The sequence below is a fragment of the Myripristis murdjan genome, chromosome 13 (assembly GCF_902150065.1).
Source record: "Myripristis murdjan chromosome 13, fMyrMur1.1, whole genome shotgun sequence".
Lineage (NCBI taxonomy): Eukaryota > Metazoa > Chordata > Actinopteri > Holocentriformes > Holocentridae > Myripristis > Myripristis murdjan.
In genome coordinates, this window is record NC_043992.1 from 42,220,033 (window position 1) to 42,244,604 (window position 24,572).

At 46.9% G+C, this 24,572-nt stretch overlaps 1 protein-coding gene across 1 annotated transcript in view; it reads left to right on the forward strand.

The window, feature by feature from the left end:
• Positions 1 to 24,572, forward strand: part of LOC115369841 (collagen alpha-4(IV) chain) — a 95,294-nt gene that overhangs the window by 14,018 nt on the left and 56,704 nt on the right. The window contains 11 exon segments of the mRNA XM_074933728.1: positions 1,475 to 1,546; positions 11,838 to 11,972; positions 12,069 to 12,113; positions 12,217 to 12,333; positions 13,682 to 13,750; positions 14,057 to 14,092; positions 15,018 to 15,080; positions 16,528 to 16,563; positions 17,117 to 17,158; positions 17,483 to 17,563; positions 17,804 to 17,848. Coding sequence (XP_074789829.1) covers positions 1,475 to 1,546; positions 11,838 to 11,972; positions 12,069 to 12,113; positions 12,217 to 12,333; positions 13,682 to 13,750; positions 14,057 to 14,092; positions 15,018 to 15,080; positions 16,528 to 16,563; positions 17,117 to 17,158; positions 17,483 to 17,563; positions 17,804 to 17,848 — 741 coding nt within the window.

The window sequence follows — 24,572 nt, forward strand, 5'->3', positions numbered from 1 at the left end:
GTTGGGTTAGGGGTTAGTTAGGGGTTGGGTTAGTTACGGGTTGGGGTTAGGGGTTAGTTAGGGGTTAGTTAGGGGTTGGGGTTAGGGGTTAGTTAGGGGTTAGGGGTTAGTTAGGGGTTAGTCAGGGGTTGGGTTAGGGGTTAGTTAGGGGTTGGGTTAGTTACGGGTTGGGGTTAGGGGTTAGTTAGGGGTTAGGGGTAGGGGTTAGTTAGGGGTTGGGTTAGTTAGGGGTTAGGGGTTAGTTAGGGGTTAAGGGTAGGGGTTAGTTAGGGGTTGGGTTAGTTAGGGGTTAGGGGTAGGGGTTAGGGGTTACGGGTTAGTTAGGGGTTAGGGGTAGGGGTTACTTAGGGGTTGGGTCAGGGGTTGGGTTAGGGGTAGGGGTTAGTTAGGGGTTGGGTTAGGGGTTGGGGTTAGTTAGGGGTTGGGTTAGGGGTTAGTTAGGGGTTGGGTTGGGTTAGGGGTAGGGGTTAGTTAGGGGTTGGGGTTACTTAGGGGTTGGGTCAGGGGTTGGGTTAGGGGTTAGTTAGGGGTTGGGTCAGGGGTTGGGTTAGGGGTTAGTTAGGGGTTGGGTTAGGGGTTAGTTAGGGGTTGGGTGAGGGGTTGGGTTGGGGGTTAGTTAGGGGTTGGGTTAGGGGTTAGTTAGGGGTTGGGTCAGGGGTTGGGTTGGGTTAGGGGTAGGTGTTAGTTAGGGGTTGGGTCAGGGGTTGGGTTAGGGGTTAGTTAGGGGTTGGGTTAGGGGTTAGTTAGGGGTTGGGTCAGGGGTTGGGTTAGGGGTTAGTTAGGGGTTGGGTTAGGGGTTAGTTAGGGGTTGGGTCAGGGGTTGGGTTGGGTTAGGGGTAGGTGTTAGTTAGGGGTTGGGTTAGGGGTAGGGGTTAGTTAGGGGTTGGGTTAGTTAGGGGTTGGGGTTAGTTAGGGGTTAGGGCTTGGGGTTAGGGAGCTGCAGCGTTTCTGTTGCCGGTTCAAGTTTCAATTCTTTCTTTTTTAAATAATCATGTTAATTAAACATTTGTTTACTCAAGATTTGTGTTGGTGTTTCTGAAACTGTGCAATTTAATGCTACAATTTTAAAATTTACTACAAATGAATATGGGCCCTAAATGATGATGATGATGATGAAGATGATTATAATAATAACACTAAGCAGAGCACCTGTCATACATAACATGCAGCTCAAAGTGCTTTACAGCGTGGCATTAAAAACAGAACTTAACTTAATAACAACAGCAACATTATAAAACATAAAAATAAACAAATAAATACAAATAAAATAAATACAAAAATGAATTAATTCATAAAAATAAAATAACTAAATTTGTCCTCAAAATAGATTATGATGTCCTTCCTGCTTCAGAATCTTCTGGTTTCAGTTTCACTTCATCTGCTGTTTGGTGATGTCACAGTGATGTCATCTCTGTGGTGATGTCACGGTGATGTCGCGGTGATGTCAGTCTAACAGTGCACTCTTGGTTTCCAGGGCGACCAGACAGAGCCGTGTGGGGGGCGGGACTGTTCCTCCTGTCAGTGTATTCCTGCCAAAGGAGCCCAGGTAAGACTCCGCCCACTCACTACACAGCTGTGTTCAGATTGGTCAGAGTTGAGTGTGTGTGTGTGTGTGTGTGTGTGTGTGTGCAGAGACCCTGCCCTCTGCCTGGATCTTCTTGTTTTGCCAATCACAGCGCAGCACAGGGCCAGATCAATAGCACTGCATCCAATAGGAAGCTACAAAAATCACAGAAAACAGATCCAGCGAGGAGAAACGGCGTTCATTCCACCGCCATCCTGAGCCCGGGGGGCGGGGCCAACTGTGAGTGTTGTGTTTACAAACTGCAATGACCAATCAGGTGCATCCGGCCTTTAATCAGAAGCTGCACGCAGGAGGAGAGGAGTGTGTGTGTTCAATTATCAGTCAGCAGATTCCTGCTGCCTTCCCACACCCACACACACACACACACACACACAAAGACACAGGCTGAGATAGAAGGAGGAGCTGCATTCACCTCATCTGGTGTTCAAAGTGGGGTCTGGGGGCCCCCAGAGGTCTAGGTTCACTAGAAACTGTTAGAATACAGAAAACGTGTGAGGGATCATCAGAACATCTGAACATGGATTTGGTCTTTTTTGAATTTGCTGTTACTGAGTCCAGTGAACTCACTGTCATGTTTGAGAAACCAGTTTGAGATGATCTGAGCTCTGTGACGTGGTCAGTTCTCCTGCTGGAAGCAGCCCGCAGGAGAAGGTCCGCTGAGGTCCTGAAGGGATGGGCGTGGTCAGCAGCAGCACTCAGGCTGTGGTGTTTAGACGAAGAAAACCTCCTCCTCACCGTCACAGCAGCACCTGAGCCGCTGATCCGAGGCAGGACGGATCCAGGCCGTCGTTCTGCCGACGCCAAAGTCTGACCCGACCGCCCGAACGTCTCAGCAGAAATCCAGACTCGTCAGACCGGGAGACGTGTTACCAGCCTCCTGCTGTCCAGGTGTGCTGAATCATGTGACCTGCAGCCTCAGGTTCCTGTTCTCAGCTGACCTGCTGCTGCAGCCCGTCTGCTGCAAGGTGCCTTGGTTTCTGCCTTCAGAGATGTTCTCCTGCAGACCTCGGCCTGAACGAGTGGTTCTCTGAGTTCCTGTTGCCTTCCTATCAGCTCCAACCAGTCTGGCCGTTCTCCTGTGACCTCTGGCATCAGCAAGGCATTTTGGCCCAGAGAACTGCCGCTCACCGGATATTTTCTCTTTTCCGGCCCGTTCCCTGTAAACCCCAGAGATGGACAGGTCAGCAGTTTGTGAAACACTCAGACCAACAGCCACGCCGCGTTCAAAGTCACTTACATCCCCTCTCCTCCCCGTCCTGATGCTCGCTTTGACCTTCAGCAGATCATCTTGACCGTGTCTACACGCCTACATGCACTGAGCTGCTGCCATGTGATTGGCTGATTACATATTTGTGTCAGTGGCTGGTGTGTGTGTGTGTGTGTGTGTGTGTGTGTGTGTGTGTGTGTGTGTGTGTGTGCGTGTGCGTGTGTGTGTGTGTGTGAGAGAGAATCATGTAGCATGACTCACCTGGTGCCAGTGGATAACAGTTGGATCCTGGTCGCCTAGTTTGTTGGGTCTGGTTTTAATGCTGTTGCCGGGCAGATTAAACCTCACTGGTTCGGGGCTTCTGACAAAACATTTACGGCCTGTGGGGTGAAAAGAATGTTTCCACGTTTCTAAAGCTTTTATTCTGAATCTGAACAGGAAGTAGGCGTGATGACATCACAGAAATCTGCTTCTGTCTTTTAAGACAGAAGCAGATTTCAGCAAACCATTTATCATTTATCTTTATTTATCATTAAAGATTTCCCATCATAGAATCAAAATGTCCTCAACAGTCAGAAACCACACAGCTGATAATTGGCTGTGGAAAACAAAATGTTTCCCCGGGGACTATTTTCCCTGGCGGAGGAGGAGGACTGAGCGTTTAGAGGAGCTCAGCATTCTTCATGTTCCTCTTTGATGTCCAGAGTCTGTGCCATTCTTATGGACAGTTTTCTGCTTCAAGTTTTTTTTGTTTTTGTTTCTGTCAGAAATTTCTGAGGTCAGAGGGCAGTGGTGCGTTTCTGGACATTCAAAATGTGGGAAAACAGACAACGGAGTTTTTCACATCATTTTTATGGCCACTTTATTTACAAAACTATCAAATTCACAGAATTGTCATATTGTCATATTCTCATTGTCTCAAGATCTCATGTTCTCATATTTTCATGTTCCCATGATCTCATGGTGTCATGGCCCAACAGGTGGCGCTGGACCAACAACATGTGTTGTATCAGTCTAGAGGAACCAGTTTAAACCAGTTCAAACCGGTTTTAACAGTTTAATTAAACCAGTTAAACTAGAAGTTTACTGTTGCTCTGCTGAGGGTCTGAGGGTGTGTGTGTGTGTGTGTGTGTGTGTGTGTTTGGACAGCTGGGGGCAGGCAGACAGGCAGAGAGGATTGTGGGAAATGGCTGTCTTAGTGATTTTACAGGCTGGTTGTTCCAGAGAAAGACTGACACAACGAGGCCTGAGCAGAGATCAGAGCTGTCACATCCAATCAGACACACACACACACACACACACACACACACACACACACACAGGGGGCAAATAGATACACACACGCACACAGAGCAGATACACACCCACACACACACACACACACACACACACACACGGGGGCAGACAGACACACACACACACACACACATATAGGGGGTAAGGGGGTGGGGGGCAGACAGATACACACACACACACACACACACACACACACACACACACACACACAGAACAGACAGATACACACACACACACACACACACACACACACTCAAGATGTTTAAAAAAGGTTTCCCTTGTCTGACTCCTCCAATTTTCACACATCAAAAACAATATTTCTAATAATAATAATAATAACAATAATAATAATAATAATAATAACAACAACAACAACAATAATAATGAAGAATTTCCCAGTTTGGGATCAATAAAGTAAATCTATCTATCTATCTATCTATCTATCTATCTATCTATCTATCTATCTATCTATCTAACAATAATCATGATGATGAAAAATCAGACACATGATGTGCTGAGTCAGGCTGCCGTGTAGAACTAGATTTGTCCAGAATGTTAAATATTATCCCTGTTATCACATCATGTCATGTTGAAATGCATAACTCTTGTTTCTGTTTTTATTGTTTATAAATGAGCAGCACAAACAACAACAAAGTTATTCCCTTTTCTCCAATCAAACATAAACATAAAACACTGAAATGAAAGGACAACAGTCGACACTGTCAGCTGGAAAGACTGCTCAGATAAAAACTGCACTAGCGACCCCTGCTGGTCTGGGAGTGCTCACTCCCTTCAGCCCCTCCAAACAGGAAGCACACTCCCACAATGCAAAGCGGTTCCTCTTCCACATGGAGTCTATGTGGTTTTGATACAGTAAAATAAAATCACTTTACCTGTAGCATCTGTTGTTTCCAGAATTACAAGTGAGCCTGCCAGGTGGCTCGGCCTTGTTCTTCTTAAACTGCCACACTGCAGCGTCTCTCAATGCTGAGAGCGCTGAGGCCTGAACGGACCAGTTTGCAGACGTACGCATCTCACCTGGTGGCAAACCTCCACTGGTTTCTGCTCTGGCGAAACACCTCCCGGCCTGTGCTGCACGTATCACACCTGTCCCAAGATGACACCTGCCCCAAGACCCAAGACCTCACCTGCCCCAAAACCCAAGACCACACGTGCCCCAAGACCACCCCTGCCCCAAGACCACCCCTGCCCCAAGACCCAAGACCTCACCTGCCCCAACACCCAAGACCACACCTGCCCCAAGACCCACCACACCTGCCCCAAGACCCAAGACCTCACCTGCCCCAACACCCAAGACCACACCTGCCCCAAGACCCAAAACCTCACCTGCCCCAACACCCAAGACCACACCTGCCCCAAGACCACCCCTGCCCCAAGACCCAAGACCTCACCTGCCCCAACACCCAAGACCACACCTGCCCCAAGACCCAAGACCACACCTGCCCTAAAACCCAAGACCACACCTGCCTCAAGACCCAAGACCACACCTGCCTTAAGACCCAAGACCACACCAGCCCTAAGACCAAAGACCACACCTGCCCTAGGACCCAAAACCACACCTTCCCCAAGACCCCACCTGCCCTAAGACCCAAAACCACACCTTCTCCAAGACCACACCTGCCCCAAGCCCCAAGACCACACCAGCCCTAAGACCCAAGATCACACCTGCCCCAACACCCAAGACCACACCAGCCCCAACACCCAAGACCACACCTGCCCCAAGACCACACCTGCCATAGGACCCAAAACCACACCTTCCCCAAGACCACACCTGCCCTAAGACCCAAAACCACACCTTCTCCAAGACCACACCTGCTCCAGGAACCAAGACCACACCTGCCCCAAGACCACCTCTGCCCCAAAACCCAGTGCTACACCTGTCCCAAGATCACACCTGCCCCAAGACCCAAGACCACACTTGCCCCAAGACAACACCTTCCCCAAGACCCAAGACCACACCTGCCCCAAGACCACACCTGCCCCAAGACCCAAGACCTCACCTGCCCCAACACCCAAGACCACACCTGCCCCAAGACCCAAGACCTCACCTGCCCCAACACCCAAGACCACACCTGCCCCAAGACCACACCTGCCCCAAGACCCAAAACCTCACCTGCCCCAACACCCAAGACCACACCTGCCCCAAGACCACCCCTGCCCCAAGACCCAAGACCTCACCTGCCCCAACACCCAAGACCACACCTGCCCCAAGACCCAAGACCACACCTGCCCTAAAACCCAAGACCACACCTGCCTCAAGACCCAAGACCACACCTGCCTTAAGACCCAAGACCACACCAGCCCTAAGACCAAAGACCACACCTGCCCTAGGACCCAAAACCACACCTTCCCCAAGACCCCACCTGCCCTAAGACCCAAAACCACACCTTCTCCAAGACCACACCTGCCCCAAGCCCCAAGACCACACCAGCCCTAAGACCCAAGATCACACCTGCCCCAACACCCAAGACCACACCAGCCCCAACACCCAAGACCACACCTGCCCCAAGACCACACCTGCCTTAGGACCCAAAACCACACCTTCCCCAAGACCACACCTGCCCTAAGACCCAAAACCACACCTTCTCCAAGACCACACCTGCTCCAGGAACCAAGACCACACCTGCCCCAAGACCACCTCTGCCCCAAAACCCAGTGCTACACCTGTCCCAAGATCACACCTGCCCCAAGACCCAAGACCACACTTGCCCCAAGACAACACCTTCCCCAAGACCCAAGACCACACCTGCCCCAAGACCACACCTGTCCCAAAACGCAAGACCACACCTGCCCCAAGACCACACCTGCCCCAAGACCCAAGACCACACTTGCCCCAAGACCACACCTGTCCCAAAACGCAAGACCACACCTGCCCCAAGACAACACCTGCCCCAAGACCCAAGACCACACTTGCCCCAAGACCACACCCGCCCCAAAACCACACCTGCCCGAAGACCCAAGACCACACCTGCCCCAAGACCCAAGATCACACCTGTCCCAAGACAACACCTGCCCCTAGATGAAATCTACCCCAAGTCCCAAGAGCACACCTGTCCCAAGACCACACCTGCCTCAAGACCACACCTGCCCCAAAACCCAAGACCACACCTGTCCCAAGACCCAAGACCACACTTGCCCCAAGACCACACCTGCCCCAAGATCCAAGAGCACACCTGTCCCAAGACCACACCTGCCCCAAAACCACACCTGTCCCAAGACCCAAGACCACACCTGCCCCAAGACCCAAGACCACACCTGTTTCAAGACGACACCTGCTGTAAGACCCAAGACAACAAAGAAACTCACATTCCAACTGTAGGTGGCGCTATCACAGTAAAAAAAAATCTGCTGTGGTCTGAAATGACACTTTTCCCACACTGTCATGTCTAATCCATCACATCAAATTTGGACATGGATCACACCTGCCCCAAGACCCAAGACCACACTTGCCCCAAGACAACACCTTCCCCAAGACCCAAGACCACACCTGCCCCAAGACCACACCTGTCCCAAAACGCAAGACCACACCTGCCCCAAGACCACACCTGCCCCAAGACCCAAGACCACACTTGCCCCAAGACCACACCTGTCCCAAAACGCAAGACCACACCTGCCCCAAGACAACACCTGCCCCAAGACCCAAGACCACACTTGCCCCAAGACCACACCCGCCCCAAAACCACACCTGCCCGAAGACCCAAGACCACACCTGCCCCAAGACCCAAGATCACACCTGTCCCAAGACAACACCTGCCCCTAGATGAAATCTACCCCAAGTCCCAAGAGCACACCTGTCCCAAGACCACACCTGCCTCAAGACCACACCTGCCCCAAAACCCAAGACCACACCTGTCCCAAGACCCAAGACCACACTTGCCCCAAGACCACACCTGCCCCAAGATCCAAGAGCACACCTGTCCCAAGACCACACCTGCCCCAAAACCACACCTGTCCCAAGACCCAAGACCACACCTGCCCCAAGACCCAAGACCACACCTGTTTCAAGACGACACCTGCTGTAAGACCCAAGACAACAAAGAAACTCACATTCCAACTGTAGGTGGCGCTATCACAGTAAAAAAAAATCTGCTGTGGTCTGAAATGACACTTTTCCCACACTGTCATGTCTAATCCATCACATCAAATTTGGACATGATTAGCAACAAGGGGCATAAACAGTCATATTCATTCTATTTGCAGGTGCAACTTCAAAATCATTCAAATTAGCCTGCAGCTCCTCAAGAGCCGAGAGGTTTTTAACAGAGCAAATTCACTTACTTCCCTTCAAAAACATCTGAAAAAAACTGAAAATCTGCAAGAAACTAGTAAAAACCAAAAGAGGGAAACATTACCAGAAAATTAGCAAAAAATTGCAATCATAACTATTACAGTATGTATTTATGTGAAATTACAATACATTTCAGTATTAAAAATTATTGTAAAAAAAAAATAAATAAAGTGAATTTTGTTAAGAGGATGAATTTATAATGCAGAGGTCTGGGCCAACTTCCCCCAGAGGAAAGAGAACATGCAGCACGGTAAATACAAACATATAGAGAACATAAACAACAGAACATATACATAAACATAAACATATACATATATAGAACATAATCATACAGAACATAAAACCATATAGAACATAAACACATACAACACATAAAAACATACAGAACATAAACACACGCGGAACATAAAAACATGCAGAACATGAACACGTGCAGAACTTAAAAACATACGGAACATAAAAACATGCAGAACATAAACACACGCGGAAAATAAAAACATACAGAACATAAACACACGCGGAACATAAAAACATACAGAACATAAACACACGCGGAACATAAAAACATACAGAACATAAACACACGCGGAACATAAAAACATACAGAACATGAACACACGCGGAACATAAAAACATACAGAACATAAACACACGCAGAACATAAAAACATGCAGAACATAAACACACGCAGAACATAAAAACATACAGAACATAAACACACGCGGAACATAAAAACATGCAGAACATGAACACGTGCAGAACTTAAAAACATATGGAACATAAAAACATACAGAACATAAACACACGCGGAACATAAAAACATACAGAACATAAACACACGCAGAACATAAAAACATACAGAACATAAACACACGCAGAACATAAAAACATGCAGAACATGAACACATGCAGAACTTAAAAACATACAGAACATAAAAACATGCAGAATATAACAGAAGGTTCTCCATGTTTTCACTTCCTGACTGAAGCTGCAGTGTGTGTGTGTGTGTGTGTGTGTGTGTGTGTGTGTGTGTGTGTGGATGTGTGTGTGTGCGTGCGTGCGTGTGTGGATGTGTGCCAATGCATGTGTGTGTGTGTGATAACATGACCATATTGTGAGAGGTTATAATCATCACAAATCATGTTAGAAACATGCTATGATTCTGCTCCCACCTGGTGTTAAGGCAGCCTGTCCCAAGTCTCTCAGTCTGTCCGTACACACCTGGCATTAACATGCGTCCTAACATGCATCTCACCTGTCCATATGTGTTTGGATCTCACTTTCCCGCTCTATATGCTAATAAACACATATCATTTCTGGGAGCGGGAGAGAGAGAAAGAGAGAGAGAGAAATGAAATTCCCAGTTTGGTCGTCCTCCTTACAGGCAAAAAATAAAATGTCATTCACCAGGCAGCAGGTGTGTACCAGCAGCAGGTGTGTACCAGCAGCAGGTGTGTACCAGCAGCACCGTCAGTTTGTGAAGACACAGGTCACATCTGTTCCAGCCCCGCTGTCACCTTCAGCTCAGATTAGTGGATTATTCCAGCGGCTGAGAGGGTCGGGCTCTCTGCTCAGGTGGACAAATCCACCTGCAGTGACTCTGTGGTGTCTGGGATTAGACACAATGTGTTTAATCGTGTTGGGGCACTAAATGTAAGAACTGCAGGCACCTCTGAATTTTACATGGAGGAATAAAACACGTGCATGCTGTCAGGTCATATTTTAGAGAGCCTCCAAAATGTCCTGCACAATGTTTTTGGGGGAGCTCCTGTCTCATTGAGGGCAGCTGAGCTCCCCCTGCTCCCCTGCAGCGCCCCCTGCAGGTCGACAGTCTGTGTGTTTCTTCATGAAGCAGCTGCTCTTCACTCTGATCTGATCATCAGCTGAAAGTCCAGCTGTTGAGAGGCACACAGGAGAGTTTCTCTGTGCCGGACCACAGCTGAGGACGGAGGACAGCAGGTGAGAGGGCGGGGCTTCAGTCCGTCCTGGGTCACCTGTCCGTTTACACCTCTGATGCCATGTGGACAAAAGCGTCCCAGGCCTCTGAATGCCCCTGAGATCTGATCCCTCAGGACACACCCGATCTTAGAGCTGTCAGTTTGTGATCAGATTTCTCAGGACATAATCTGATGAACAGCCTCTCTCGACATGTAGGGTGTGTGTATGTGTTTATCACACAGTGTCTGTCTGTCTGTCTCTCTCTGTCTGTCTGCTTGCCTGTCTGCCTGCCTGTCTGTCTGCCTGTCTGTCTGCCTGCCTGTATGTCAAATTGGCTGCAGTGATTTAGTAAATGCTGCCCCCCTGTGATCAGATAATGTTTTGCAGTTTCCTTTTTTCTGTTTTATATTCTAATTATTTGAGGGACCCACATGGGCCCCTAGGATTGTTTTGGTTTTCCTTTCACACTTTCTTTTCTTTTAAAGTGTCCTTTGTTTTTTTGTATGTACATATGTTTATATTTATGTACATAGATATACATACACTACTTACATACACTAAGTCAGGGATATTCGGCTTTCGGGTGAAATTTCAGGATGAACCTAAAATGCATTCTAACCTTTACAGGTGAACTTAATGTGACCTTCTGTAAACTTTTGAATGCACATGTCCAACTGTTCAGTGTTTCAGTACTTTTTGCACAAGTTGCTGTTCTCTAACAAGGAGTTTAACGGCAAAATTCACATCAGGTGTTTGATGCTCCAGCTCATCGAGGTCGTATCATTAGGGAACGGCTGCTGGAGACTGGGGTACCTCAGATGGAGTGGCCTGCACTTTCTCAGACCTGAATCCCATAGAAAACCTATGGGATCAGCTGAGTCGCCGTGTAGAGGCTCAGAGCTCTGTACCCCAGAACCTCAATGTCCTGAGGGCCGCCCTTCAAGAAGAGTGGGATGCCATGCCTCAGCAGACAATAAGTCGACTTGTGAACAGCATGAGACGTCGCTGTCAAGCTGTAATTGATGCTCAAGGGCACATGACAAGTTATTGACACTGACATTTTTTGTTGTGGTATATCCACCACTGTTGTTGGCTTTTGTTTCAAGAAATTGTTTGAGATGAGGAAATCACCAGTGCATGCTTCTACTTAAATGCCCTACTTTCATGATATAATATCACTGTAGCGTGAACTTTTTACATTTTCCATAAATTTCACCCAAAAGCCACATATCCCTAACTTGTTGTGAGTAGTGTATATGCATACATTTGTTTTTTCATATAGATGTATAGATAGATAGATAGATAGATAGATATGCATATTCAAATCAATCAAAAATTTGCATGATGATGTCATGACCTGCTGAGCCGCCAGCTCGGGGTTAAAGGTCACTGAGGTTAAAGGGCGCTGACCTCAGAGCAGCGTTTAACCTGTGAGATGAAGCAGCAGGCGCTGTGGACCCTGATGGTCTCACCTGTCCACCTGTGTCGCTCTGTGCTGCAGGGCGCTCCGGGCCCTCTGGGGCGGCAGGGCCCCCAGGGGCCTCCCGGCTTCCCCGGCCCCCAGGGGCCCGCAGGAGAGAAGGGCCAGAGAGGAGACGAGGGGCCTCCCGGAGCCGCAGGGCTGAAAGGAGACGTGGTAAATATCGTGTGTGTGTGTGTGTGTCTCAGTAATAGTGTGTGTATGTGTGTGTGTGTGTGTGTGTGTCTCAGTAATAGTGTGTGTGTGTTTCAGGGAAGTGCTGGAGCTCGTGGTTTCCCGGGGTTGGATGGAGTCCCGGTGAGTCTCAACACACACCTGCCGACGGGATCCTCTGATTGGTCCAGATGCAGATAGACTTCCATCTGTCTCTGTCTGCGTGTGTGTGTGTGTGTGTGTGCAGGGTCACCCGGGCCCAGCTGGAGGTCCCGGTCTGCCGGGTCTGGACGGCTGTAATGGAACCAGAGGAGACAGAGGTTTTCCTGGAGCTGCAGGACAACAAGGACCTGATGGAGAACCGGTTGGAAGATTCACACACACACACACACACACACACACACACACACACACACACACACACACACACTCTCACACACACACTCACACACACACACACACACACACAAACACACACACACACTCACACACACACACACACACACACAAACACACAAACATATTATTTACACATACTTCAATCTATATAGCTCTCTCTGTGTGCTGCAGTATATTAACGTGTGTAATATATTTAATATATGTGGTGTGTGTGATATAGGATGTTTAATGTAGTGGGTTTGATGTTTTAGCAGTGTATATGAATACAGTCTCTATGTGGAGATGTTCCACATGTGTTTTCACCTGCAGGGGGCGCTGCAGAGGCTGAGCAGAGTGTCAGCTCTGTAGATGATAATCCTGCTCCTCCTGCAGGGGGCGCTGCAGAGGCTGAGCAGAGTGTCGGCTCTGTAGATGATAATCCTGCTCCTCCTGCAGGGGGCGCTGCAGAGGCTGAGCAGAGTGTCGGCTCTGTAGATGATAATCCTGCTCCTCCTGCAGGGGGCGCTGCAGAGGCTGAGCAGAGTGTCGGCTCTGTAGATGATAATCCTGCTCCTCCTGCAGGGGGCGCTGCAGAGGCTGAGCAGAGTGTCGGCTCTGTAGATGATAATCCTGCTCCTCCTGCAGGGGGCGCTGCAGAGGCTGAGCAGAGTGTCGGCTCTGTAGATGATAATCCTGCTCCTCCGCTGCTTCAGAAGCTCCACATTTCTCTGAGCTCAGAGGAAGGAAATGTGGAACATTTAGGAAGCAGATGATTGGTTCTCCTGTGGTTCTGCAGCCAGTCAGCAGCACAGAGCCTCAATGCCAGTGCTAATCTGCTCACACTCACAGCATTTTACAGCCATGGATTATAATTTCAGTTTATAATCCTGTCTGCAGCAGAAATATGGACAGGAACAGTCCAGTTACTGATCAATATCTGGATCAAATAGACTGATCAGTTTAGAGCACTGAGCCCCACTGACCCACACAGATTCTGCTCTGTTTAGCTCAGTGCTGCCCCCGCTGGACACAACACTGACCTGCAGGCTGTTTAGCTCAGTGCTGCCCCCGCTGGACACAACACTGACCTGCAGGCTGTTTAGCTCAGTGCTGCCCCCGCTGGACACAACACTGACCTGCAGGCTGTTTAGCTCAGTGCTGCCCCCGCTGGACACAACACTGACCTGCAGGCTGTGTGTCTGTCAGTGGCTCAGATTTACATCTCTGCAGCCTGCAGAGTTTGAAGGAGTATGTGTTGTAGTACATGTAGCGTGTTTTTTTTCCATTTTACACTCCATGTACTAACATGTAGTGTATTATTGTGTACTCTGCAGGGTTTGCCAGGACTGAAGGGGCCTCCTGGAGATCCGTCTGTCTACTTCATACAGTTCCCTGGAGTACCTGTAAGTACTGTTAGGGGCTACTCACATAAGCCCATTCGCGCTGTGCCCAAGCACATTTGACCCCAAAATCCAGATTATTTGCCTAGTTTGAGGCTCCTTTCCGTGCTTCAGCACAGCACACCTTCCCCATTCTGGCTCGGCTGGAGGAGGTGTGCTTCAGCACGGTACGGAGCAGCTGGACCTAAAGTGAGCAGGCCCTAAGGCTGCAGCAGTCTGCAGTACTCTGGAGTAGCTGCGTGTACTGTTATACTGTATACTACTGCAGTACTGTATTAACATGTTGTGTCTATGGTTCTCTGTCTGCAGGGTGATGCTGGAGCCAGAGGAGTTCCTGGATTTCCTGTGAGTTGAAATTACACCTGGGCAAAATAAAGATCTGGCTCTTGGACATAAATGATGATTTATAGTTGAATCTTACAACCCTGCTGAATTTATGTTTGTCCAGGAAAACAAACTCTTTCGTTTATTTCATGAAGCTGCTGTGCACCAACAGTCCTGCAGGTGGCAGTGTCAGATATGAGTTGGGTTATTTGCGCTGAGAAGAGCAAAACCATTTTCAGAGCAACTGTTTTTAAAAAAGAGAGTGAGGTGCAGCTGAGCAACAACGTGAAAACATTCAAAACAAGAACAGCAGCTGTTTTGAATGTTTTTACATTGCGGCAGGTGAGGCAGGTGAGACAGGTGAGACAGTTGAGCGACGCTGCTGGCCAAGTGCATTGAGGCATTGTGGGAAACAACAGGCACTAGTTTTGCACAGTTTGATTATTGAGTTCAAACTGTACTGATGAAGAAATAGCAATAATTAATCATCCTGATATAACTGAATGTGTTTTGAAACAAAATACACCGGTATTGAAACCTGACTTGTTACCACTTGTAAGTGGCCACTCACCTGGTTTTCAACACTTCCTGCTTTACGTTCTCTCAGCATACAACAGCCAAGAAACTACAATCAATCAATCAATCAAGCAATCCAATTTTATTCATATAGCACATTTTGTATAATCAAATGCAATGCAATGTGTCAAACAAAACTCTTTAGAAAATTAAAGTAAAATTAAAGACTGCCCCCCTCCGCCCCCCTCAAGTGTCTCCACCCCCTCTGAGTGTCTCTGCCCCCTCTGAGTGTCTCCGCTCCCTCTGAGTGTCTCCGCCCCCTCTGGGTGTCTCCGCCCCCTCTGGGTGTGAGGCTGGCTCTTTGACTGTGTTGAATATCTGCTGACTTCATATTTAAACCAAACTAACCTGTGTGTCTGCTTGTCTGCAGGGGGAGGTGGGGCTCCCAGGTCCAGTAGGTGCTCTGGGTCCAGTCGGACTGGATGGAACCCACGTGAGTTACAGGGAACCAGAAACAAACTGAGAGAATTCTGATTATCAATGTATTTGTGCAGGAGATAACACATACCATGTAGTGTTGGAGATAATAATAAAGTATAATGAAGGCTCCAGTCCAGGTCATGCTGGTGTCTCAGTTCAGCAGCCCAGACTTCTACCAGCTCCTCCTGGGGGTCCTGAGGCATTGCCAGGACAGCTGGGATATGTAGCCCCCCCAGTTTTCTGATTCTGCCCCAGGCTCCTCCCAGTCGGACGAGCCTGGAAACACGTCTACAGGGAGGTGCCAGTGAGGTGTCCTGACCAGACATCTGAACCTCCTCAACCAGCTGCTTCCAACATGGAAGAGCAGCATCTTGACTCTGAGCTCCTCAGCCTCTCCCTCAGGGTGAACCAGCCGCTCTGCAGAGGAAGCTCATTTCAGCTCCAATCCTCACCAACCAAAGCTCCTGACGGCAGGAGAGGAACCCAGAACCAAGATCCACCAGAACATCAGAGGTTTGCCTTCAGGCTCGGCTCCTCTTCACCACGATGGTCTAACTGTAGCCACCCCAACCTAGCAGTCGACCCATCTGTCGACTTGCCTTTTGACCCATCTGTCCACCCGGCTGTCCATCTGTCAAATTTCACCTTCGCTCTGAACAAGACCCTGAGCCCTCCTTCTTCTGCCTGACTGGTGGTGTATACACCAGGTTTGTGTGCTACTGCAGTGATGCTGCGATCTGATTTGCTGCAGGTCTGAAACTGAAAGCCAGTTTCTGTAGCCGAGGTCCAATCTGCCAAGGCCTCCACCCTGTCCCGCCTCTTGTGTGGCATCGCACCTGGCCCTGCTTCTCCTGCAGGTGGTGGACCTGACTGGACCCACGTCAGGTCGGAGCAGCAGGTGCAGCAGGCCTGGCTCCGGCAGGGGGTCTCGTCCTCCCCCCTCGGGGTGAGGTGCCTGATCTGTCCTGGTCCCTAACCTAAGACCTGAGACCGCTTTGCTCTGGGACGACTACAAACCCAAACCATGATGAGCTGCTCATTCCAGGAGGGAACATACACCACTTAACAGATTTGACACTGGGGGATAATCAGTAAAAATGAGAAACTTTAGTCTTTGTTAATGAAAGTAAGCAATAGTGAGAAAATGTAAAGCATTATGATTTATCTCCTTTATGTTTTATCTCATTATTTGTACTATCTCCAGTATGTTATTGACAATATTACCAGGTACCTTCTATATATTATCCTCAGTCACCACTGATGTGTTTTATCTCCTGTATATTATTTGTTAATGATCGTCACTTTTGTCCTGTATTCTATCACTATTATTATTCTGTGCAAAGCAAATCTCAATTAGCATGTCTGTCTGTCTGCCTGTTTGTCTCTCTGTCTGTCTGCCTGTCTGTCTCTCTGCCTGTCTGTCTGTCTGCCTGTCTGTCTGTCTGTCTGCCTGTCTGCAGGGTTTTGAAGGTCTACCTGGTCCCAGAGGTGCACCGGTGAGTTCATCTGTTTATTGGGTTGATGCTCGTACTACTGGAGTACTGCAGCATTTGACAGCAACAGTACAGTGTACACAGCAGTACTCAGCAGTATTACTGTGTACTCAGCAGTTGAAAACAGTTGTACTGCATAATCAGCAGCAGAACTGCATACTCAGCAGTACTCAGCAGTACTCAGTATTATTCAGTAGTACTGTGTACTCAGCAGTACTCAGCAGTAGCAGAGCTTGGGGTCCAGGGCATGCTCAGCAGTACTCAACAGTACTCAGTAGTACTCAGCGGTACTGAGCAGTACTCAGCAGTACTCGGCAGTAGCAGAGTCCGGGGTCCAGGGCAGGCTCAGCAGGAGCTGTCAGTGCTCAGGGGCGGAGCTAAACCTCTGTACTTATAATGGCGGTTCTCAACCAGTTTTATTTAAATGGTTTTTCTCCTTTTTTCATTCATTTTATTTTTTTCGTGTCCAGATGTTGCAGTTCACTTGTTGATTGTTGTTGTTGTCATTGTTTAGGTGTACAGTGTGTTGTGTGTTTGACCTGCTGCTGTGTTTCAGGGAGAGAAAGGAAGATCTCTACCTGGACAGAAGGGAGAAGAGGTACAAACACACCAACACACCACCTGTGTGTGTGTGTGTGTGTGTGTGTGTGTGTGTGTGTGTGTAAGCAGTAGTAGTAACAGCAGTATCAAGAGTAATGATAGAGATACTGTGCAGGCAGATCAGGGTCGGCGTAGTAGTAGCAGTGGAAGTACTTGTGGTTGTAATAAAGGTACTGTAGTAGTTCTAGTAGATGTAGTAATACTACATTGTGCTGTGACAGGCAAAATTTGGTGGTTCTCTGTAAAGCACCTTTAGAACGTCTGTTGTGATTTGATGCCTCACAAATAAAATTGAACTGAATTGAAGTGAATTGTGTTTCAGGGGGATCAGGGCCTCCAGGGGCCTCCGGGGCCATTTGAGATCGTGGACCCTCCAGAGGAACTCTACATCAAAGGAGAGAAGGTGGGTGTGGCTTCACTCACCTTCAGCCAATCAGGTCACAGCACATTACTCAATTCTTTTGCTGTGGTCCCACTGTTCTACTGAAATTCTTAAGTTGATCAGATAGTACACTGAAGAATTCCACAGTGGTTCTGCTGTGGTTCTGCTGTAGTTCCACTGTCTGTGTCCCTGCCGTCAATCTGCTATGAATCTACTGTGGTTCTTCTATATTCTGACTAGGTTCTGTGTTTTTTTCATCAGGGTGTGCCTGGAGTGAAAGGTTCCTGTGGAGTCCAAGGTCTTGCTGTAAGTAAATCTGAACCGTTCTACCGGAGTCTACCATAGTCTGACCTGATAGCACAAAGCTCTGGGTTCTGCTCAGAACCCAGCTGGATGGCAGGAACATCATGCATGTTCTTTTTGAGAAGTTTGAACTGAGATCAGCAGAGTTTGTGTCCAGCTGTGTAAGCATTATTACACAAGAGGGAGTGAAGTGACAATAATGGTCAAGCACGCCCTCAAGTGTAATAATATGATTATACAACTATTATCAACAAAATAAAATGTATAATCAAAATGTATTCATACTGTGGGCATTTCGCTCTCAAAATATCAAAGTTTTTTGCTAGCATTCTCTCCGTTTCAGTGGAAATCTGACGGTAACTAGTCCTTGTCAGCAGCCAACTTGGGCATATCATGTTTTCTAGACATCGTGATTCCCCCAAACTGAATAAATCCCACACACAGCAACACAAAACTGCTCTGCTGCTCAATCATGTTGGAACTAGAATATCCGCTGGAAAAAATCATTTTTTCATGGACTAAGATGTGCTTGCCTTGAAAAGGCAACACATCTTAAAATCTTGCATATTTCTTCTTTTTATGTGCTTGCCTTGAAAAGGCAACACATCTTATTATCCTGCATACTTATTATGTGCTTGCCTTGAAAAGGCAACACATCTTAAAATCCTGCATACTTATTATTATGTGCTTGCCTTGAAAAGGCAACACATCTTAAAATCCTGCATACTTATTATTTTTATTAGTGGGCAAGCTGCAGCTTGCACACTCATGTTGTTCCTACTATTTATTTCTTTATTTCTTTATTAGTGGGCAAGCTGCAGCTTGCACACTCATGTTATTCCTACTATTTCTTTATTAGTGGGCAAGCTGCAGCTTGCACACTTATGTTATTCCTACTATTTCTTTCTTTATTTCTTTCTTTCTTTCTTTCTTTATTATTCCTTACGTTTTTTGGACCGTAACTCCTCCTACAGCTTTTATTTTAGGCCCACACAATGAATTGGGAAAATGTGCGGCCCGATTGGGAATAGTGTGCTATTACTTTTCTAAGGAATCCGACTTACGGAATTCCCAAAATTCCCATTTTCCTGAAAATTTTGGCCATAGGAAATGAATGGCCAAAACTTTGGAAGGCTCCAGGGCCCACAGCTTTGGACCTGCGTCCACGCACCAAATACAAAAAACGTGCGTCTTATTGAGAAGAAGCGGGGTTTCGATTTTCAGACCGATCCGACATTCCGTTTTTCCGCAATTCCGGTTTGAAATTGGAATTCCAGACGCAATACACACTAATGGAGTTGAGCTAGAGTGGCATTCTTGGCATTCCTGAGCGGCTAGAGTGGAGCAGCCCTGAAAATTCGCCTAAAACTTTTGTCTTTAACTTGCTCTCCTGGCCACAATTTTCACTCCACATGCATAAATTTGGCATCAAATTGTAGGAAAAATAGTTGTGCTTTGAAAAATGTAAATACAAAAGCAAAGTAGCTTCAACTTTTTAAACTGTGACCCTTAACGAGGCAGGAGTGCCAGCTCTCTCCCCCATAGACTCCCATTATATCTGGAATGCAAAGTCTCGGGAGAGAAGCAGAAACACACACGTTTTCAACTTGCCGTTTCTCGGGCATTTTTGGGAGTTGGAAAATAATTTTGACACCGTTTGAAAGCCCAAAGCGTTACCTTTCTCATGATACATTTTATTTTCTGCTCGGAAACCGCGCGCCGCGGTTACGCTTCCAGCTTGCCCACGCAGTTTCCCCAGAAACTGCACAATCCTCTAGTTTATTTCTTTATTAGTGGGCAAGCTGCAGCTTGCACACTTATGTTATTCCTACTATTTCTTTATTTCTTTATTTATAGGTCCGTTTTTTTGGACCGTAACTCCTCCTACAGCTTTCGTTTTAGGCCCACACAATGAATTGGGAAAATGTGCGGCCCGATTGGGAATAGTGTGCTATTACTTTTCTAAGGAATCCGACTTACGGAATTCCCAAAATTCCCATTTTCCTGAAAATTTCGGCCATAGGAAATGAATGGCCAAAACTTTGCAAGGCTCCAGGGCCCACAGCTTTGGACCTGCGTCCACGCACCAAATACGAAAAACGTGCGTCTTGTGGAGAAGAAGCAGGGTTTCGATTTTCAGACCGATCCGACATTCCGTTTTCCCACAATTCCGGTTTGAAGTTGGAATTCCAGACGCAATACACACTAATGGAGTTGAGCTAGAGTGGCATTCTTGGCATTCCTGAGCGGCTAGAGTGGAGCAGCCCTGAAAAAACGCCTAAAACTTTTGTCTTTTACTTGCTCTCCTGGCCACAATTTTCACTCTACATGCATAATTTTTTGGAAAGTAGTAGGAAAACTAGTTGTGCTTTGAAAAATGTAAATACAAAAGCAAAGTAGCTTCAACTTTTTAAACTGTGACCCTTAACGAGGCAGGAGTGCCAGCTCTCTCCCCCATAGACTCCCATTATATCTGGAATCCAAAGTCTCGGGAGAGAAGCAGAAACACACACGTTTTGAACTCGCCGTTTCTCGGGCATTTTTGGGAGTTGGAAAATAATTTTGACACCGTTTGAAAGCCTAAAGCGTTACCTTTCTCATGATACGTTTTATTTTCTGCTCGGAAACCGCGCGCCGCGGTTACGCTTCCAGCTTGCCCACGCAGTTTCCCCAGAAACTGCACAATCCTCTAGTTTATTTCTTTATTTATTATTCCGTACGTTTTTTGGCGCGCTACTCCTCCTACAGCTTTCGTTTTAGGCCCACACAATGAATTGGGAAAATGTGCGGCCCGATTGGGAATAGTGTGCTATTACTTTTCTAAGGAATCCGACTTACGGAATTCCCAAAATTCCCATTTTCCTGAAAATTTCGGCCATAGGAAATGAATGGCCAAAACTTTGGAAGGCTCCAGGGCCCACAGCTTTGGACCTGCGTCCACGCACCAAATACGAAAAACGTGCGTCTTATTGAGAAGAAGCAGGGTTTCGATTTTCAGACCGATCCGACATTCCGTTTTTCCGCAATTCCGGTTTGAAGTTGGAATTCCAGACGCAATACACACTAATGGAGTTGAGCTAGAGTGGCATTCTTGGCATTCCTGAGCGGCTAGAGTGGAGCAGCCCTGAAAATTCGCCTAAAACTTTTGTCTTTAACTTGCTCTCCTGGCCACAATTTTCACTCCACATGCATCAATTTGGCATCAAATTGTAGGAAAAATGGTTGTGCTTTGAAAAATGTAAATACAAAAGCAAAGTAGCTTCAACTTTTTAAACTGTGACCCTTAACGAGGCAGGAGTGCCAGCTCTCTCCCCCATAGACTCCCATTATATCTGGAATGCAAAGTCTCGGGAGAGAAGCAGAAACACACACGTTTTCAACTCGCCGTTTCTCGGGCATTTTTGGGAGTTGGAAAATAATTTTGACACCGTTTGAAAGCCCAAAGCGTTACCTTTCTCATGATACATTTTATTTTCTGCTCGGAAACTGCGCGCCGCGGTTACGCTTCCAGCTTGCCCACGCAGTTTCCCCAGAAACTGCACAATCCTCTAGTTAGTGGGCAAGCTGCAGCTTGCACACTTATGTTATTCCTACTATTTCTTTATTTCTTTATTTCTTTCTTTCTTTATTATTCCGTACGTTTTTTGGACCGTAACTCCTCCTACAGCTTTCATTTTAGGCCCACACAATGAATTGGGAAAATGTGCGGCCCGATTGGGAATAGTGTGCTATTACTTTTCTAAGGAATCCGACTTACGGAATTCCCAAAATTCCCATTTTCCTGAAAATTTCGGCCATAGGAAATGAATGGCCAAAACTTTGGAAGGCTCCAGGGCCCACAGCTTTGGACCTGCGTCCACGCACCAAATACGAAAAACGTGCGTCTTATTGAGAAGAACCAGAGTTTCGATTTTCAGACCGATCCAACATTCCGTTTTTCCGCAATTCCAGTTTGAAGTTGGAATTCCAGACGCAATACACACTAATGGAGTTGAGCTAGAGTGGCATTCTTGGCATTCCTGAGCGGCTAGAGTGGAGCAGCCCTGAAAATTCGCCTAAAACTTTTGTCTTTAACTTGCTCTCCTGGCCACAATTTTCACTCCACATGCATAAATTTGGGATCAAATTGTAGGAAAAATAGTTGTGCTTTGAAAAATGTAAATACAAAAGCAAAGTAGCTTCAACTTTTTAAACTGTGACCCTTAACGAGGCAGGAGTGCCAGCTCTCTCCCCCATAGACTCCCATTATATCTGGAATGCAAAGTCTCGGGAGAGAAGCAGAAACACACACGTATTCAACTTGCCATTTCTCGGGCATTTTTGGGAGTTGGAAAATAATTTTGACACCGTTTGAAAGCCCAAAGCGTTACCTTTCTCATGATACGTTTTATTTTCTGCTCGGAAACCGCGCGCCGCGGTTACGCTTCCAGCTTGCCCACGCAGTTTCCCCAGAAACTGCACAATCCTCTAGTTTCTTTATTTCTTTATTTCTTTATTTATAGGTCCGTTTTTTTGGCGCGCTACTCCTCCTACAGCTTTCATTTTAGGCCCACACAATGAATTGGGAAAATGTGCGGTCCGATTGGGAATAGTGTGCTATTACTTTTCTAAGGAATCCGACTTACGAAATTCCCAAAATTCCCATTTTCCTGAAAATTTCGGCCATAGGAAATGAATGGCCAAAACTTTGGAAGGCTCCAGGGCCCACAGCTTTGGACCTGCGTCCACGCACCAAATACGAAAAACGTGCGTCTTATTGAGAAGAAGCAGGGTTTCGATTTTCAGACCGATCTGACGTTCCGTTTTTCCGCAATTCCGGTTTGAAGTTGGAATTCCAGACGCAATACACACTAATGGAGTTGAGCTAGAGTGGCATTCTTGGCATTCCTGAGCGGCTAGAGTGGAGCAGCCCTGAAAATTCGCCTAAAACTTTTGTTTTTAACTTGCTCTCCTGGCCACAATTTTCACTCCACATGCATCAATTTGGCATCAAATTGTAGGAAAAATAGTTGTGCTTTGAAAAATGTAAATACAAAAGCAAAGTAGCTTCAACTTTTTAAACTGTGACCCTTAACGAGGCAGGAGCGCCAGCTCTCTCCCCCATAGACTCCCATTATATCTGGAATGCAAAGTCTCGGGAGAGAAGCAGAAACACACACGTTTTCAACTCGCCGTTTCTCGGGCATTTTTGGGAGTTGGAAAATAATTTTGACACCGTTTGAAAGCCCAAAGCGTTACCTTTCTCATGATACGTTTTATTTTCTGCTCGGAAACCGCGCGCCGCGGTTACGCTTCCAGCTTGCCCACGCAGTTTCCCCAGAAACTGCACAATCCTCTAGTTATAGTTATGTGCTTGCCTTGAAAAGGCAACACATCTTAAAATCTTGCATATTTAATCTTTTTAATATTATTATTATTCCACCTTTTTTTCGGCGCGCTACTCCTCCTACAGCTTTGGTTTGAGGCCCCCACAATGAATTGGGAAAATGTGCGGCCCCATTGGGAGAAGTGTGCTATTACTTTTATAAGGAATCCAACTTACGGAATTCTCAAAATTCCAATTTTCCTGAAAATTTCGGCCATCCGAAATGAATGGCCAAAACTTCAGAGGGCTCCAGGGCCCAGAGCTTTTAACCTGCGTCCACGCACCAAATACAAAAAACGTGCGTCTTGTGGAGAAGAAGCGGTGTGTCAATTTTCAAACCGATCAGACTTTGCGATTTCTCATAATTCATGATTTAAATCACGATTTTGCCCTCATAGAAAAAGAATGGGAAATCGGCAGACACTCATGCATTTTCAAAGCCTCACAGCTCCTTCATTCTTTGGCCCACAGACTCCATTCAAAGCTTAAATGACTCAGCAGACCTTCAACTTTATGTGTGTCATCTTCAATTTTTCATGTCTATTTTAGTTTGCCATAAAACACAGTTTAAGTTTGGAGTTATTTTTGAGCCGCCTCTGACTTTTGAATGAGTGTGTATTGCGTGAGCTAGAGTGGCATTCCTGAGGGCTAGAGTGGAGCAGCCCTTAGAAATCGCCTAAAACTTTTGTCTTTAACTTGCTCTCCTGGCCACAATTTTCACTCCACATGCATAAATTTGGCATCAAATTGTAGGAAAAATAGTTGTGCTTTGAAAAATGTAAATACAAAAGCAAAGTATCTTCAACTTTTTAAACTGTGACCCTTAACGAGGCAGGAGTGCCAGCTCTCTCCCCCATAGACTCCCATTATATCTGGAATGCAAAGTCTCGGGAGAGAAGCAGAAAGACACACTTTTCCAACTCGCTCTAAGGTGGGCATTTTTGGGAGTTGGAAAATAATTTTGACACACTTTGAAAGCCCAAAGCCTTGCCTTTCTCATGGTACATTTTATTTTCTGCTCGGACCTACTATCATTGAGAAAAAAGCATTTGTTTGACCACTAGTTTTAGGTGATTTTTCACAGAAGCAGTGCTGTCACTCATGCTGTGTGCTTCATAGAACCTCATTTCTGGCTCCACCCACACAAGCCCCAGTGGCACAGTGGATAGTGTCTCTGCCTACCATGCAGGAGACCAGGGTTCAACTCCCCGCCTGGGCAAGAGCCACAACACTACACAACCCACAAACAGCATAGGGCTGCTGATTTAGCACATGTCCAGGCGCTCGCAAGGCAAGCACATCAAAGTTTCTTCAGAAACTTTATAAAGTCTAGTTTATTATTCCACTCTTTTTCGGCGCGCT